The 15,776-nt window shown below is 52.9% G+C and overlaps 7 protein-coding genes across 7 annotated transcripts; 5 read left to right on the plus strand and 2 right to left on the minus strand.

Moving 5' to 3' along the window:
• Positions 1–101: 101 nt before the first annotated feature.
• Positions 102–1,502, minus strand: V2A60_005668 (cytochrome and DOMON domain-containing protein; the record flags this gene model as incomplete). The annotated part of the gene is made up of 1 exon (XM_083256976.1): positions 102–1,502. The coding sequence occupies one exon, from the start codon at positions 1,500–1,502 to the stop codon at positions 102–104; it is 1,401 nt and encodes a 466-aa protein (XP_083113102.1).
• A 1,218-nt stretch (positions 1,503–2,720) lies between these two features.
• Positions 2,721–4,288, plus strand: V2A60_005669 (S53 family peptidase; the record flags this gene model as incomplete). Its single annotated transcript, XM_083256977.1, has 3 exons — positions 2,721–3,693; positions 3,754–4,157; positions 4,214–4,288. 3 exons carry the CDS (start codon positions 2,721–2,723, stop codon positions 4,286–4,288), a joined length of 1,452 nt encoding a protein of 483 aa, XP_083113103.1.
• A 282-nt stretch (positions 4,289–4,570) lies between these two features.
• On the minus strand, positions 4,571–5,720 carry V2A60_005670 (oxidase ustYa family protein; the record flags this gene model as incomplete). Its single annotated transcript, XM_083256978.1, has 6 exons — positions 4,571–4,593; positions 4,653–4,856; positions 4,906–4,990; positions 5,054–5,178; positions 5,254–5,376; positions 5,438–5,720. 6 exons carry the CDS (start codon positions 5,718–5,720, stop codon positions 4,571–4,573), a joined length of 843 nt encoding a protein of 280 aa, XP_083113104.1.
• A 527-nt stretch (positions 5,721–6,247) lies between these two features.
• Positions 6,248–8,134, plus strand: V2A60_005671 (S53 family peptidase; the record flags this gene model as incomplete). Its single annotated transcript, XM_083256979.1, has 1 exon — positions 6,248–8,134. One exon carries the CDS (start codon positions 6,248–6,250, stop codon positions 8,132–8,134), a length of 1,887 nt encoding a protein of 628 aa, XP_083113105.1.
• Positions 8,135–8,758: 624 nt separating this feature from the next.
• Positions 8,759–9,909, plus strand: V2A60_005672 (oxidase ustYa family protein; the record flags this gene model as incomplete). The annotated part of the gene is made up of 5 exons (XM_083256980.1): positions 8,759–9,062; positions 9,121–9,249; positions 9,304–9,517; positions 9,567–9,775; positions 9,845–9,909. The coding sequence occupies 5 exons, from the start codon at positions 8,759–8,761 to the stop codon at positions 9,907–9,909; spliced, it is 921 nt and encodes a 306-aa protein (XP_083113106.1).
• Positions 9,910–10,391: 482 nt separating this feature from the next.
• V2A60_005673 (uncharacterized protein) lies at positions 10,392–13,027 on the plus strand (the record flags this gene model as incomplete). The annotated part of the gene is made up of 8 exons (XM_083256981.1): positions 10,392–10,658; positions 10,727–10,958; positions 11,038–11,243; positions 11,333–11,511; positions 11,586–11,779; positions 11,848–12,174; positions 12,248–12,394; positions 12,462–13,027. The coding sequence occupies 8 exons, from the start codon at positions 10,392–10,394 to the stop codon at positions 13,025–13,027; spliced, it is 2,118 nt and encodes a 705-aa protein (XP_083113107.1).
• Positions 13,028–14,797: 1,770 nt separating this feature from the next.
• On the plus strand, positions 14,798–15,460 carry V2A60_005674 (methylated-DNA--protein-cysteine methyltransferase; the record flags this gene model as incomplete). Its single annotated transcript, XM_083256982.1, has 1 exon — positions 14,798–15,460. The coding sequence occupies one exon, from the start codon at positions 14,798–14,800 to the stop codon at positions 15,458–15,460; it is 663 nt and encodes a 220-aa protein (XP_083113108.1).
• Between the last annotated feature and the right edge of the window lie 316 nt (positions 15,461–15,776).

A 15,776-nucleotide genomic window follows, 5' to 3' on the forward strand; every position in this document is an offset into this window, starting at 1 on the left:
AAGGGAAATCAAAACTGCGTTGGTAACTCGCTTATTGGACAACTCAATACAAAAACAGATTGTCGACCGAGTAATGAAACATATCACTCGATGAAGCCACACTATCTTGAAACCACAGACCCCTCTGACTTTCTCAGCTTCTGGGATTCGTCCTCAGTATCGCTCGGTTCTTCATCAGTATCGTCACCAATAGTGAAGTAGCGGTGTGTCTGAGCACTTTGCTCCGCTTCTTGATACTCGACACGCTTTCTAGCCGTGATCTTTGATCTGAGCCAGACGAACAATGAGAGGCTTGTCAGCTCCAATACAATGAAAGCGGCCGTTATGGACAGTATGACACGAGGGTACCCCCTCATCGTCATGCCAAGAAGTAGATTACCCGATGCGGCGATCATGGCAGCACGTCCTGTCCACATATGGCAATATGAGATCCAAGTGCGTCGATGTATCTTGACAAAATCGACATGGTGCTTGTATCCCATGTAAGCTTGCGCGCAGAGCACAGCGACAACAATCAAACCCACTATCTGGTGAGTGGTGTTGATGCTCTTCTGGAGTGAGATGCCGACACCCATGCCACCAATGATCATGGTAGCAGCTGTTATTTGGATAATCCAGTGATACTTGAATGATTTGGGGCTCCCAGATCTCATGGCAAACACGCCTCCTGGGATAAGAAACAGAAATGCACCAGCCATCAGAGTACCGTGAATATGAAGCACGCGGTTGCTAAGCGTCCATTTCTTCATAGCATTGACTATACCACCAGCTAATATGTCGGGTTCTTCTGAAGCAAAATATGTCTCGACTCCGGGGCGAATATAGGGTACCGAAGGCAGCTGAGGGACTTTGCTGGTGGCACGGTCCATGTTGACGTAGAAACGACCCCAGCCACCATTACCAGCGTGGTGTTGATGCATCTTCAAATGTGCATCGTAGGTGAAGACTTCAAATTCTTGAACATTATTCCATGCCCAAACGAGAGGCTGGGAAACAGACGTCGCAGATATTTTTGTTCCAGGCCACATGGTGCAAGAGTAGCAAACCAGAGAAACAATAGCCGTCACGGTCCCTGTGGGAGAATCATTCAATGTCCAGTCAGATCTTAAAACACTAAGGTCGCCGCCGTCAAAATCGTGCGGCACGACAAGCGTTGGCTGAGAATGACCCTGGGACGCCCGCACACTGACAATGGGAGGCTGTCCGGATGCTGGATCCCCATAAACAATTACCATCAGAGAACCCTTCATTTCTTCTCCAAACCCTATTGCTGACCAGCCTTTGGCTGATTGAGCAGGTCTGACATGAGTAAATGTGAGGTAGACATTGTACTCATTGGTCGACTCGTTGTGGTGTGCGGTGAAGCTACTGCAAAAATCGACCTGGTTGGACTGGTAGCCAAACTTGCAGAACTGCGCTGGTTCGGCACCACAGAGTACTATCAAGAAACACAAACATGTATTCCAAATCTGATAGCCCTTGCTGAGGGCTTGGATCTGCATTTTGAAGTTGAAGGATATGCGGCGGTAAAGACGAGAATAGAGAGTTGCCGGGCTGTGCTGAGTGGGCAGCGAGGTGTAATTCACAGTAACTAGTAGCTTTATGCCTAGGACATCTGTTCAACAGTTTGTAACTCATATGCAATCTTTTTGGAAGCCCGGACGCAGCTGATTCCATAACTAGGTGCGACATTGTGGCGTTCACTTGCGCAGCACAGTCTGAACCGCGGTAGAGCAGACATAACTGATGGGCTATTGCGCTGTCACCTAAATGCTCGCATTATAACATGTCAGCCTACATGACGCCACATGACCAAAATTCCGGAACAGAATTTTTTTGTGACTGCCTTCTGGTGGTATGACAGTTACTGGACCGCCGGGACTCCCTGCAGGCCACTGTGCTGGGTCACGGTGACAGTCACAGGACGTGACCACACATGCGCCATGCAGACTCCCTATAGCGGGAGTCTGGGTTTGCCGGCAAATGGTGTATGCGGACGGTATTGCAAAGCGGACGAGATTGAGGACTGCTAACAGAATTGACCCTTGACGGTGTCGTGCTGGAATTGCTGGTACGTAGCGGCGCCCATCAACATGTCGCATTACGGCAAGCAATCCCTTTTGCAGAGCGAACCGAACATCAATTTCTAAAGAACAAATGGTTACTCTGAGACGATCAAGAGTAATGCTGGTACAACTGGTGGTTTTGGCCGGCGTTTTAGCCCACGGCCTTGCAATACCCGTCCAAGAAACTCGCAACGCTCAAGTGTCTGAGATCCCACCGACTTGGAAGAGGCTACGGCCTGCAAGCGATGCCGCCACAGTACATCTACATATCGGGATCAAACATGGGGAGTTTAAATTCAATGAACTGGAGCGACGACTGTCGGAAGGTAGGGTGTGCTTGAACGTATTTTTGACTCGCAGCTTCTCACCTAGCTGACGAATAATTCTCCCCGTCGCGCAGTTTCCGACCCGCGAAGTAAAAACTACGGCCGCTATCTTGACAGAAGAGAAGTTTCAAGCCTTCTGAAAGCGTCCAACGAGGCATCCAAATCGGTCCAAGATTGGCTTCTCTCCAACAACATCACAAAGTATGCCAAATCTGCGGGAAACGACTGGATTACAGCATCCTTGCCGATTCGGCAAGCGGAACGTTTGCTCGAATGCCGTTACTTTGAGTTTGAGAATGTTCAAGACGGCGCAGTCTTGGTTCGAACCATGAATTGGTCCATCCCAGAACGCGTTGCGGCATATATCGATGTGATCCAGCCTACCAATTCCTTCTTTCGCCCCAAGCCTTCGAGCCGCTACGGAGGGCCTCCTCCCCCGGACTGGGAACAAGAGGGGCGGTTACCGACGCATGAAGAACTGGTAGAAGAAGACATCCTCGACAGGGGCCACTTGGACGTTCCGACGATTGATGAGCTTCCGTCGAGCCCCACGCCAGAGGATGCATGCAACAGACTGGCCGTCACGCCATTGTGTATGAGAGTGCTGTACGGCACTCTTTCATATCGGCCTCAGTCTATCGATGGCAACAGCATGGGCGTTGTCAATTTCCTGGGAAACAACAATAACAGATCTGATATCCAAAGATACCTTGACATCTACCGACCTGATGCCGCAGCTGCTGGGGCCGCCGAGAATTTCGAGACGGTGCTGCTTGCTGGGGGCCAAGACCAACAGACCCCCAACACAGACGAGCAATTTGATCGCCACATGGGCTTGGAAGGTGCCTTGGACGTTGAAACTATCCTTGGAATCGGTTTTCCCACGCCTCTGAAGGCGTGGAATGTTGGCGGCCGGCCCCCCTTCCATGCTAGTGTAAATAAAGTACACAATGCCAACGAGCCGTATATGGAATGGCTCAGTCATTTGCTTGAGAGCGATGACGTTCCGTCTGTCATTTCTGTATCCTATGCAGACGAAGAACAGACAGTTCCCAAAGCGTACGCGAAGAGAGTTTGTGCGGCTTTTGCTCAGCTCGGGGCTCGAGGCGTCAGTGTCATTGTGGCATCCGGAGACGAGGGTGTCGGCCCCGACGGCAAATGTGTTACAAACGATGGAAAGAATACTCCGCGATTTATGCCTGCATTTCCGGCATCCTGCCCATTCGTCACGGCCGTTGGTGCTACGCGGCATTTCGATCCAGTTATGGCTGCTTTTGATGGGCGATCCGATTTTGTTACTGGTCAGTCAGGCCGATGGAGCTGTATACTGTTCGTTGCGCATCATACTAATTAAATGATAGGCGGCGGATTCAGCGAGTACTTTAGTCGACCCTCTTATCAAGACGGGGTCGTAGATACATATTTGGGCGGCATCGGGAGACTCCACGACGGTCTCTACAATGCTCATGGACGGGGGATCCCGGACATTTCCACTCAGGGATATCACTTTACCATCATTTATAACGGGACCGCACATCTACTAGATGGCACCAGTGGCTCAGCGCCGGCATTCGCTGCGATTGTTGCACTGCTCAACGACGCACTGATTGCCGAAAAGAGGCCGCCTCTGGGATTTCTGAACCCATGGCTTTACTCTGCAAGATCAGGGCTGAGGGATGTTACTCATGGTTCAGCGACCGGTTGCAACACCACCGGATTTCCAGCGGTTGTCGGCTGGGATGCAGCAACAGGATTGGGAACGCCAGTAAGTGCAAAGTCTTTGGGCTAGCTCCCTTTGGATATTTTACTAACATGCCCAAGTGGTTCCCGGAGTTGAAGGATTTAGCCCTCTCGAGAGCGTTTCGCTGGGACCACCCTTGGTACATTGTACGATGAGGAGGTTCGCTTAGACAGTCCACGCAATGTGATTATCGAGAAGATGTTTGATGCAAAACGCATCTAAGCAGCATGACTGGAGTTTTCATACCGATCTTGTGTTATTCGCGCCCTTTTCATATAAACGCCCTCAAGTTATGCTCCATTTAATCGTAAATACTTGCAGACATTCCCCAACACCCACTACAGTAACGTCACTATTTTGAGCAGCCGCTCAGCTTATTTACATAAAAGGCTAGCTCCGCATATGAAGTCCATAATTGCCAACTATTGATGGTGGTGCTACTGATCCTTATAGGCATATCCTTTTAAGAGAAGAGTCAGTAAAAGAGCCGTGAATGATACAACTTACTGATCTGCATACCTTTCGTGGGGTGTATCAGCCAGCCAGGCTTCATCATGTCAACGCTTCGCTGCCTTGTCCACTGATCCAGTTTCCCCCAGTTGGCACACTGGTGGGTGGTAGAGTTGGCGACGGGAACCACGTCGTCGTCACTCCACTGATATGTGATGATTCCGATATCTGCGAGGCACATGACAGACTGTCGAAGGTAATCAAAGCAGTGCTCTACATCGGATTTAGCGGCATTCAACTTCTTTTCTTGAAACATGCTCACCTTTGTGCAGGCGATCTGCTTCAGCTTGAGCAGCCGTTTGATCCTTTCGATAGACCTCTGGGTATGTATATTGCCAAAGGCGCTTCTAGAAATAGCAGCACATTCATTAGTAGCGAAATTGGACTTGTAAAAAAGAAACTTGACGTACGATGCAATGAAGCTGATGATACACGTTGAGTGTCCCAAGATATCCTCGTCCATCAGGGTCAGCGACAGCGATGTCTTCACGACCAAGGCGGGCGATGATCTCAGGTTCAATAACAATGTTTTCATCTGTAAATTAGCATTTTTCAAAAAGAATTAATCTTTAAAAATTCTTTACTAGTAAGGAAAATAGCCAACACTTACAGTTGATAAGATCATGCCAGTTTCGATCAATTTCCTCGCGCGGGTAGCCAGAAAAGGGGCCATGCGAGAAGCTGTTCTCAACAAACGTGTGTTCAGACCACTCTAGAGCTCCAGAAGCCGGGGCTAACTGACGAATTAGCGAAATGTCTAGCATGTGGCCGTGCAATCTAACAGACACACTTACACTGAATCAGCTGCAAACCATGTTTGCGCAATTTCGCCAATTCTGCTTGCATGTTCAGGACCGTGACGAGATAGGTGGTGAGAAGGAAGAAGTGGATGGCCAGGAAGCCGATCCACCATCTTTTCTGTGACGATTTTCTGGACCTCACTTTACGAATCTCTTGCTCGTCAAGAAACGAGTCGCCGCTCTCTGATCCATCCACAGTTTTGCCGCGGCTAGCTGTCGCCTTTTCTATTGCAGCCCTGTCAAAAAGAAACGGCAGCTTCTTTCTTGTAAAAAACATGATTGCTCGAGAGGTGGGTGACGGCAAATTGACTTTCCGATTACAGGCGGAGTTGGGACTTTTGACGTGGAAACACCTTCTCACCCGAGCGTGCAAGCCTCGACGAAATTCACCGACTAGGTACGGAAGGCGATCAGGACGAGTGCGAGCCCTGCTAGGTGGCGAGCGGCAGGCTTTAGGACTCTGAACTATAGCCACGACAGTGCATGGTGTAAGTGCTTCAGCGTGGCTTACCGTGGGGTAAGTGCCTTTCGTGCTATGACCGGCGGCTGAAGGCTGTCATGTCACATCAATCTCCAGCATTGCCGTGTAAATTGCAGCAGAATATGGCTCATGCCCCACTCGCTTCCGTCGAATATGGCAATAATCTGATGGGCTTCTAGGCAAATTTCCACCTGTAGTCTGATGATGAGTTGGAGCAGCGACATTGTGGGAATTCGAGCCTAGTCTAGCTCCAATAGCAACCCCAGACTGGAAGCGAGAACCGAAGAACAAGCTTCTTTGACTTCAAACAGAGGAGAGATACAATGTCTAGATATTGGCCATTACTTCTGTTGCCTGCCAGCAGATTCTTCAAAGATCGAGGAAGTTCACCTACGCAAGCTTTCCATGTTCTGAAAGAATGGCAGCCGGCTCCAGACGAATGGGTTCGTATCGGAAAGCCGGATTCAAGCTATCGATTCGATTTACATGTTGGTGTCAAACAGGGAAATTTCACTGCCCTGGAAAAGCGCCTGCTCGAGATATCAGATCCGTCGCACTACAGCTATGGCAGATACTTGTCTGCTGATCAAGTAAACGCGTTCGTCGCTCCTGCGGATGAGACGATAGCAAAGCTTCACACGTGGCTGGGATCGCATGGAATTGGACAGGACCAGCTACACTACAGCCCAGCAAAAGACTGGCTCAGCATATCTAATCTAACAGTCTCTGTGGCAGAGTCACTCCTCAAAACTCAATACCACATCTATCGTCGCGATGGGTCTCATGTCGTTCGTTCAGAGCAATGGTCCCTTCCATCTGATGTGTACGACATCATCGACACCATACATCCTACAAATGCTTTCTTCAGCATTCGCGCTGGGGGTACTGGCAGACCCAATTCTCTGAAAAGACCAACGGAATCGATGAATGACTATGCAAAAGACATTCCCGATGGCTTGGCAATCCTCAACGGCATCGACCTGGCCAATCCTCCTCTCGATTTGACTCCGGAGCAGGCATGCAACATCACAGCGATCACGCCACTATGCTTGCGCGTTCTGTACGGAACGTTAAACTACACGGCACAGGCGACGGGGAGAAACAAGATGGCCTTGTGTAATTTTTCAGGTGAATTCAACAACCGGACAGACGCCAGGCAGTTTCTGAGGACCTATCGTCCCGACGCCGCCGCCGCCGCAGACGACTTTGCCATCACGGAGATTGCCGGGGGCATCAATCGCCAATCCCCCTCCACGCAGGAGGAAATCGACAGGGGCGACGGCAAGGAAGGCGGGCTGGACGCCCAGGTCCTGCTGGGCGTGGGCCATCCGACGCCCCTGGTCACGTACACCGTGGGCGGCTCGTCGCCGCCGCCCTTTGCGCCCGATCCGTCCGCGCCTGTCAATGACAACGAGCCGTTCCTGCTCCTCATCAACTGGCTGCTGGCGCAAGCCGACCTGCCCACCGTGCTGAGCATCTCGTACGCCGACACCGAGTACACGGTGCCGCGGTCGTACGCGCGGCGCGTCTGCCAGGGCTTCGCGCAGCTCGGCGCGCGCGGCGTCAGCGTCGTCTTCGGGTCCGGCGACTGGGGCGTCGGGCGTCCCGCGCAGTGCCACGACCGCGCCGGCCGTCGCCGGTTCGCGGCGCGCTTCCCGGACAGCTGCCCGTACGTGACCTCGGTGGCCGCGACCAGGGGCGGCGTCGGGCCATCGTCGGCAGCGGTGGTCGGGTTCAACGACGAGAACCACTTTGTGAGCGGCGGCGGCTTCAGCGAGTACTTTGCCCGGCCCGCGTACCAGGAGCGGGCCGTGTCGCGGTACCTGCGGGGGCTGGGCGGCCGGCACCGCGGCCTGTACAATGCCGGCGGCAGGGCGTACCCGGACGTCGCGGCCATGGGCTACCGCATCGTGACCGTCTGGAACGGGAGGACGAAGCTGGTGGACGGCACCAGCGCGTCGGCGCCCATCTTCGCGGCCGTCGTCGCGCTGCTCAACGACGCGCGCCTGGCGCGGGGGAAGCCGCCGCTCGGCTTCCTGAACCCCTGGATATACTCGATCGGCTCGCAGGGCGGCGGCGGCTTCATGGATGTCGTGAACGGGAGTACTTTTGGCTGCAACACGACGGGGTTCCCGGCTACGCAAGGCTGGGACGCGGCCAGCGGGTTCGGTGCGCCGGTAAGTTGGAATTGTCGCGGCCGTGTTCTGTAAATTTACGTTGTCCAACGGCTACTGACTTTTTCTTCACAAGTGGTTTCCAAGGCTGAAAGAGTTGGCGACGCGCGATGATGGGCCGGTGCCGACTAGTCCTGCTCCTCAAAAGCCTCCCAAACCATGGTATATACCATCATGGCTTTAGCATTCACTTAATACAAAGCATTTGGCGCGTCTTCTGTCCCAAAGCTGCATCATTAGCAATTTCAATTACTTGGAGACTTAGTCTCAAAATGGCTATATTTCTCGGGGCCGAGATGCGTCGTGCTTCCGCCTTGATTTGGGTTAGATCGGCGCGGCGATCTGTCGTAATGTCCTAAAACGGATGGCAAGGTCGGCAATAGCGCCGTGTCATTGGCCACCATACAATGACCTATGCACGGTCACAATGACTTGTCACGAAAGTCAAGAACAACACCCGCTCTAGTTGGAGAAGCACGCCGTAACCTGCAGGTGTCATGGTTGTGGCGGACTTTTCAGACTTGCCGCTTGTACATTGTTATTGTCAGTTTCCAGGACCGGTGTGAGACGAATCGCCTTGTCGACCACTGGTCCCATTGGCGTGAAATCGTCCTCTGTCTCCTGTTTCCCTTTTTCCCCATTTATCTTGCAGCAGTAGTCATGTTGGAGCAAATGGCGGCCACCTTCCAATACGCCAGGCAGTACAGTTGGTCCAAGATCAAGCGTGTCCAGCAGGCAGAATTCCGCCCCGTCTCTGTTGATGATGCAGATGAGCGTGGCTCGAGCGAAGGTTTGCTGGAGAAGGATCCCTCGGCCTCGCTTCCGAGATCGTCAAGGCCACTTTGGCGAGATCGAACGTTTTTGATTTTTCAGGGTGCTTTACTCAGCTTCTATCTTCTAGTTCTGGCTCTGGTCGCCGCGAGCAACCGCACTTGTTGCGCCGGAGCCCCTGTAATTCCATATTGTAGGTAAGCCCTGTGCACCACTTGCTGATTGGAAAAATTGCTTATTTGTAACTACAGCACCTGCAGCGAATGTTATCGAATGGAGAGATACAAAATTCACTCTGGAAGACCACATTCAGGACCTGAGCATTTACTCTGGGGTGCCTTCTCCAGAACTCGATAGGGCCTGGCATGATTTACTAAACAGTATGCACGCCATCAGAATACTTGTCACACTTGGATGCTGATAGTGTTACTCAGGCCAGAACGTGAGGGTAGAGGCTGAATATTTCAAGCATCACGGCCGTGAAAAGATTGGCGTCGCGGTACCTGGCAGCAGCGATTACATTGGCACGCTAAACGTCTTCCACGAGCTGCACTGCATCAAGAGACTGCACCAGTTCATGTATCCGGACTACTACTTTTCAGATTTTACCCATCACCAGATGGAAATGAACAGACTGCATAATGGCAAGTCGCTTTACCCGCCGCGCATACCCTACGAACCTGCCGCTAACGGGCAGAAAAGAGCACTGCCTGGACTTTTTGCGGCAGTCGGCAATGTGCCACGGCGACATTGGCCTGATCACGTACATCTGGAGGCAAGACAGCAGGCTGCCCGTCGTAAACTCGACGTCGCATCAGTGCGTCAACTGGGAGAAGCTCTACGGCTGGAGCCGGGACCGCGCCGTCGACATGCTCAAGCCGGGGTGGCTAGTCCATCCGACCAAAGGTGAGTTGAAGCTGCGGCCCCGGCTGGACATTATCCATCAGCATGCTAACTTCAATTTCGTAATGTTAGGCGTCGTGTACCCGGACGGCGAAGGAGACAGGATCGGGGCCATTGATAAGGAGCTAGATCACTGAGTGGTGCAATCGTATCAATTGACCAATCGTATCAATTGGAGCGCGTTCGCCAAAGCTGATGAAAAATAAGATACAAAATGAAAGGAAAATGCTCAAAACGCCGTAATTATTTTTCTTGTCCAATTCTCAATTGTTGATAAAGACCAGTAGCCACCCAGCTTCGAAAAGAACCTCAGTTCAGTGACGATGGCAGGTCCAAATGTGCCCGTGGATCAACTCTGACCGGAAAGACTGTGACTGGAAAGGTTGTCATACAATTACATGCAGCACAGTAGCATGACATGGACAGGGCCTCTGCTGTAGCCTGGCAGCGCCACACCCGCAGCATCGTCGTGTTTCCCGCCCAGCGAGTGAAGCCAGCGTCGAGCCAGTTCAGTACGGCAATTCCGCCTACTCCGCCCTCCTTCATGATCCGGGGGATTGCCGGTATACTCCTACCTCTTCAATCTACCAACAAAGAAAAACCAAGACTAAAACCAAACATGTCTTTTCACAGAGACACAGCCAGCACTGGTAGTGACGAGACGCGAGTGGAAGCGCTGGCCGCCTCGGACGTCGCCGAAGCAGCGTTCGCCTCTCTGGCATCGCTGGATACCTTTGTGCCGTTCAGCGACATGCCCGCCTGCACCGGCCGCATCCTTACTCTCCGGGCTGCCGTCGTGGGCATCTTTTGCGGTGTCCTCGTCAACGCGTGCAACATTTACATTGGCCTTCGGGCGGGCTGGACCACCTCGGCCAACGTCCTCGGTGTAGGCACACGTTTTCCAATGTATACTAGAACTGTGGTGAAATGTATCATCTAACAGCCCAAGCCCAGGCCATTGTCAGCTTCGCCATTCTCAAACGAGCGTCGTCGGGGTTTGGCCCCCACGAGAATAATATTGCCCAGACCATGGCGACGGCCTCGGGCGGCATGTCCAACGTCTTCATATCCGGCATCCCCGCCCTCTACCAGCTCAACCTCCTCACCACGCCGGCGCGGGACTTTGTCCGTCTGGTCGTCCTCACCACGATTGGCGGCTATTTTGGACTACTTTCCATCGTTCCTCGTAAGTTCGCCTCCTCATCCCACTCCCCGCGATTGGTGCCCGTGCCATCCTCAACTTCTCATGCAAAATGCGTACGTAGTGCGCAAGTTCTTCACCGAAAAGGCAGCGCGGGACTTGAACCTCGTTTTCCCTTCATCCTTTGCGACGGCGGCCACGATTCGCAGCATGCATTCGGCGGCCGGCGGAGAGAAGCTGGCCCGCGACAAGATGAAGTGGACAGTGGTCGCTTTTGTGGCGGCAATGGCGCTGCGCGTCGCGTCCATCTTTCTGCCAAACGTTCTCTGGGTAAGCACATGGTTGCGACTCTCTTTCACCACGACAGCCTCTGATTTTTTTTATTTAATTTGTTTTTCCTTCTTTTTTCATTTCAACAGAACTGGCACATATTCGCCTGGATTGCGCAAGCAAGGCTATCCAAGAACATCACCGACTTTGTCGTTGCCGCCGAGAGCTGGGGCTGGGTTCTAGAATGGTCACCGGCCATGATTGGCTCTGGTTTCCTGTCCGATTTCGGCGTCGCCTGCTCATTCTTTGCGGGTGCCGTTTTTGCTTGGTACGTAATGACGTGTCGTGCACCTTTGTATGAGCCCAAGCTGTGCTCACGGGTTGACCTTTGACTTTAATTAGGGGCATGTTAGGACCATATCTTGTGTCTGCTCAGCTAGCATTCGGCGAGCCGCGCAGCAGCACAGACGTGGCGCTGCCAGATCTGATTTCTTACACGGCCATGTCAGATCCGTTTTCCGGTGCAGAATACCCCAGTCCGCGATATTGGCTGCTGTGGCCTGGCGTGGCATGCACACTCGCTGTCGCATTTTCAGGTAATAGCATCACGACCGCGGCCCGGCTTGCACAACATTTTGATGGCAGTCACTGATGTGAGTCATAGAGCTTCTGTGCCAGTCGAGCAAGATTTGGCAACTTGTCTATGCTGCGATGACTGCCCTGGTACGGAAACACTACCGCAGGCCTAGCAAGGATTCGTACGAGTACATTGTGATCGACCAGGGACCGGAGCCTGCCCAGACGGGTGGGAAGCCGGTAGCGAAAACAGATATCGAGCTTTGGATGTGGCTTCCCGGTCTCGTGGTTGTCACAGCCGCAGCAATTGTCATATTGTATTCTCAATTCAACATGCCGCTCCTGGAAGCAGTTGTAGCCCTGGTCCTGTCTCTGTCCATGTCATTGATCGCCATACAAGCCACGGGGGCTACTGGTAAGCTGACACCGCCCATTGTTGGGGAGAAAAAAATAACACTTGGATTCTTTTTCCAATCTAACTCACGCAGATACGACTCCAGTGAATGCCATTTCCAAGGTGTCCCAGATCGCTCTGGGCACCATCACGCGCGCCTCGGGAGCCTCTGTGGAGGCGGCTCAGCGACTGAACCTGATCGGCGCGGGCCTGACAAACATTGGTGCATGTCAAGGCTGTGGTATGTTTCTTCAATCTAGTTGGCAAAATCATCACCACGTCTCTGCAACTAATGTGCTGCCCAAAAGACTTGATGGGCGACTTTCGTGTCGGCTTCCTGCTGAGCACGCCCGCGCACCTCCAGTACGCCGCGCAGCTCATCGGCACGCTCGTCGCCTCGCTCGTCGCGCCCGCCATCTTTCTCCTGTTCGCCACGGCCTACCCGTGCATCGTCTCCGGGGATGCGGGCGCCTGCGAGTTCCCAGCACCGACGGTGGCAGCGTGGCGAGCCGTCGCAGTTGTCGCCAGCACCCCGGACCCCTCGATCCCTCCGTCGAGCATCTACTTCTCCGTCGCGATGGCCGTGCTTGCTGGCGTGCTGGTCATCGCGAAGCATATTGTCTGCAACGCGGGGCGCTACTCGTGGACCAAGCCCTACTGGCCCAACATGATGATTTTCGGGCTGGCCTTCACGCTGCCCAACGCGCAGACGGCGACGACCATGATGCTTGGTGCCGTGGTTGCTGCGTTGTGGCGAGCAAAGAGCCTGAAGAGGTTCGAGTTGTATGCCTTTGGAGTAGCGGCTGGATTTGTTGCGGGTGAGGGCATTGGCGGTACCATCAATTGCGGCTTGTCGATATTAGGGTTTGCGTAGACAAGCAGGCTACAAGTTTTGGCAAGTCACATCTCACTCATACTAGGTCCCGGTCATCTGAATAGCCCGTGTTTTCTGCATGATGTGTGCATAGTACAAACCCATACACAGACAGAACCCAATCTCATGTCATCCTTCTCCTTTATTTATTCCATCATCAGTAGGGCTATTACCGGTACTGCGCCGTTACCCTGACCATGCAGCTCTAATTGATCAAAGACAGGAGGCTTTGAAGCCAAGGCAAGCCAGGTGGCAGACATATAGTCGTGTGTTCGATTCCTCGTTTGCCATTTCAAAGGAAATTATTCAGAATCAACAGCGAGGTGGCACTCGGAAGGAAAACGAAACGGTTATTAGCGGACGCTAGAATGCGTCTGGCAACGACTGATTAGCAAGCCTCAGTGGCAGTCTTTTCTGGCAACACTTACCTTGCATGCCTCCTCGCGGCACACGTCGTCCAGCCTCACAGATATTTGCAGATACAGATACACACGTGCAGCTCTATGCAGGCGCAGCAGTCTTTGTGCTCCCAGCGAGCGTCCTTTACCTCTATAGGAATTATCCAGACGTAAAAATGAATAACAATAACAATAACAATAACCCAATCTCAGGTAACCTTGGCCGTGTTCTGGTACGGTTACCTACCCTAGAAGCTCATTGCTTATGCATGTCCTGCATGAACATTACGGGTCAACCACCGGCGACCGCAGTTCATAGCTGCATTTCGATGCATCTCTGCAGAGACCCAGTGGCAAATCGGCATTCAGGTAGCCCTCGAGCGTGCAAGTAAAACTCTAGGGCGGGTTGCGGCACACGATTGCCAGGTCGTTGTCGTCGCAGACAAACACGTAGCGCGAGGGCAGCTGCAGTTTGACCACTCCATCTTCCGACTGCCCCGGGCGTCGTTTTCCCATGGCTTGGGAGTGTAGAAGTGATAATGTGACCAGCGTGGCTGCACAGCATCGAGAGGTGAGAAGACGTTGGCAGCGTGCGGTGAGTGTAAACCTACCCGTGACGATGAGCATTATTGACAGCGATGCGGAGTTGGGGGAACTCTAGAAATTTTGACACAGATTGAAGGAAAAAAAGATAAACACGGGAAGTTGGTCGGTCCTCGTAGATCGTCATGACTATAATAATTACTACATGTAAATCGCCGGAGCCATGAAGCTGTCAAACCATGCACTTGTTAGTCGGTGCTGGGAAGCAGCAACTGAGAAAGGTGGCTAGCACGCGTCTTACTAGACAACAGGTCCAGTACAACCTAGAGGCACAATCAATTTTTTTTTGTTCTTCTTTCAACTCTTTTTAAACTCCAACTGAGAGCAAGCCGAGTCTATAACTAACGCAGTCTTTGGTTTTTAGCCGAGCTGGCCGGGAGGCGGCGCTACAAATATAGGTGGCGCCGCTGCTATTCTAACTTGGAACTAAAAAAAAAAAAAGAAGCAAAAAGGCTTCAACATTGAAAGCAACACCAAGACGCCCTTTTGACAAATTCACGCTTAGAAATCCACCAACAAGGCGCGTCCCAGCACAACTTCCAGAGCAACCGTGCATGACGCGGGCACCCAAATCTCCTCCATTGACTCATTTCATCTTTTGATCCAGCATTTTGCTCGCCAGACCCCCCTCTAGTTGATAAATATCCTTTTGGCGCCCCTTTGCGCCTTTCATGAACTCTCCTTGCTCACGCCTCTCAATAAAGTCCCCCCCTCCACGTACCAGATCAACTCGGAGACCATCAACTCATCAACCCACAACTATACAAAAATGCCTACCCGCATCACCATGTACACGCCCGCCGACCCCGACGGCACCACAACCACCACCGCCAAGTATCCTTCTCCGGCCACACCCCCCCCCTCCTCCTCCTCATCTTCTTCCTCCCCGCTCGCCTTTAGCGACGACGAGCTGGCCGTGCTCACGCCCTTCCAGAAGCGCGTCTACCACCTCCTCAAGCAGATCCCCGCCGGGCGCGTCACCACCTACGGGAGCATGGCGCGCGCCCTGCGCACCTCGCCCCGCGCCGTCGGCAACGCCCTGCGCAACAACGTCTTCGCCCCGCGCATCCCCTGCCACCGCTGCGTCGCCAGCACGGGCTACGTCAACGGCTACGACGGCGAGGTCATTCAGAAGGCGTCCTTTTCTGCAGCGCGCGGCGGGATCTCCGCGATCGGGGCCGGGGCCGGGGCCGGGGCCGGAGCCGGAGCTCCCGTCGCCGGCAAGGCCTCGCAGAGCAGGGCCGGCAAGGTCAAGGCCGGCATGGCGCAGAAGCAGCAGCAGCAGCAGCAGGTCATCCCGCCGTCGGGGACAAACATCAGAAAGAAGCTGGACCTTCTCGAGTCCGAGGGCGTTTTGTTTGACGCCAAGGGCATGCTGCAGAACAAGTACAAGGTCTTGTTTGACGGACCGTGGGACATTCTTCCCGAGTGATCCGACCAAGCAAGGCGGCGCGTCACCGATATTGAATCGGACATTTCTATCATCCTAATGCTTAAATGACATGTAATATAGTTGCTCAAGAAACAGGGTTATCTTGGAATGATGTATTCTATAAAACAATGCTTGCGAATAAGATGTGCGTTTGTGTTCCCAACACCTGCAGCTGTGGCCGCGGCGCAGTACCGTAGAAGAAGTGAAACAATCAAGGAGAAGAAGAAAAAAAAATAAATGAATGTATGCTTATACAAAAAGCCATAATGAAACATCACACCCTTGGGGCGGCCACCGACCCTTCTAAAAACAAAAC

This window comes from Cordyceps javanica, chromosome 3 (assembly GCF_051103115.1).
Source record: "Cordyceps javanica chromosome 3, complete sequence".
Classification (NCBI taxonomy): domain Eukaryota; kingdom Fungi; phylum Ascomycota; class Sordariomycetes; order Hypocreales; family Cordycipitaceae; genus Cordyceps; species Cordyceps javanica.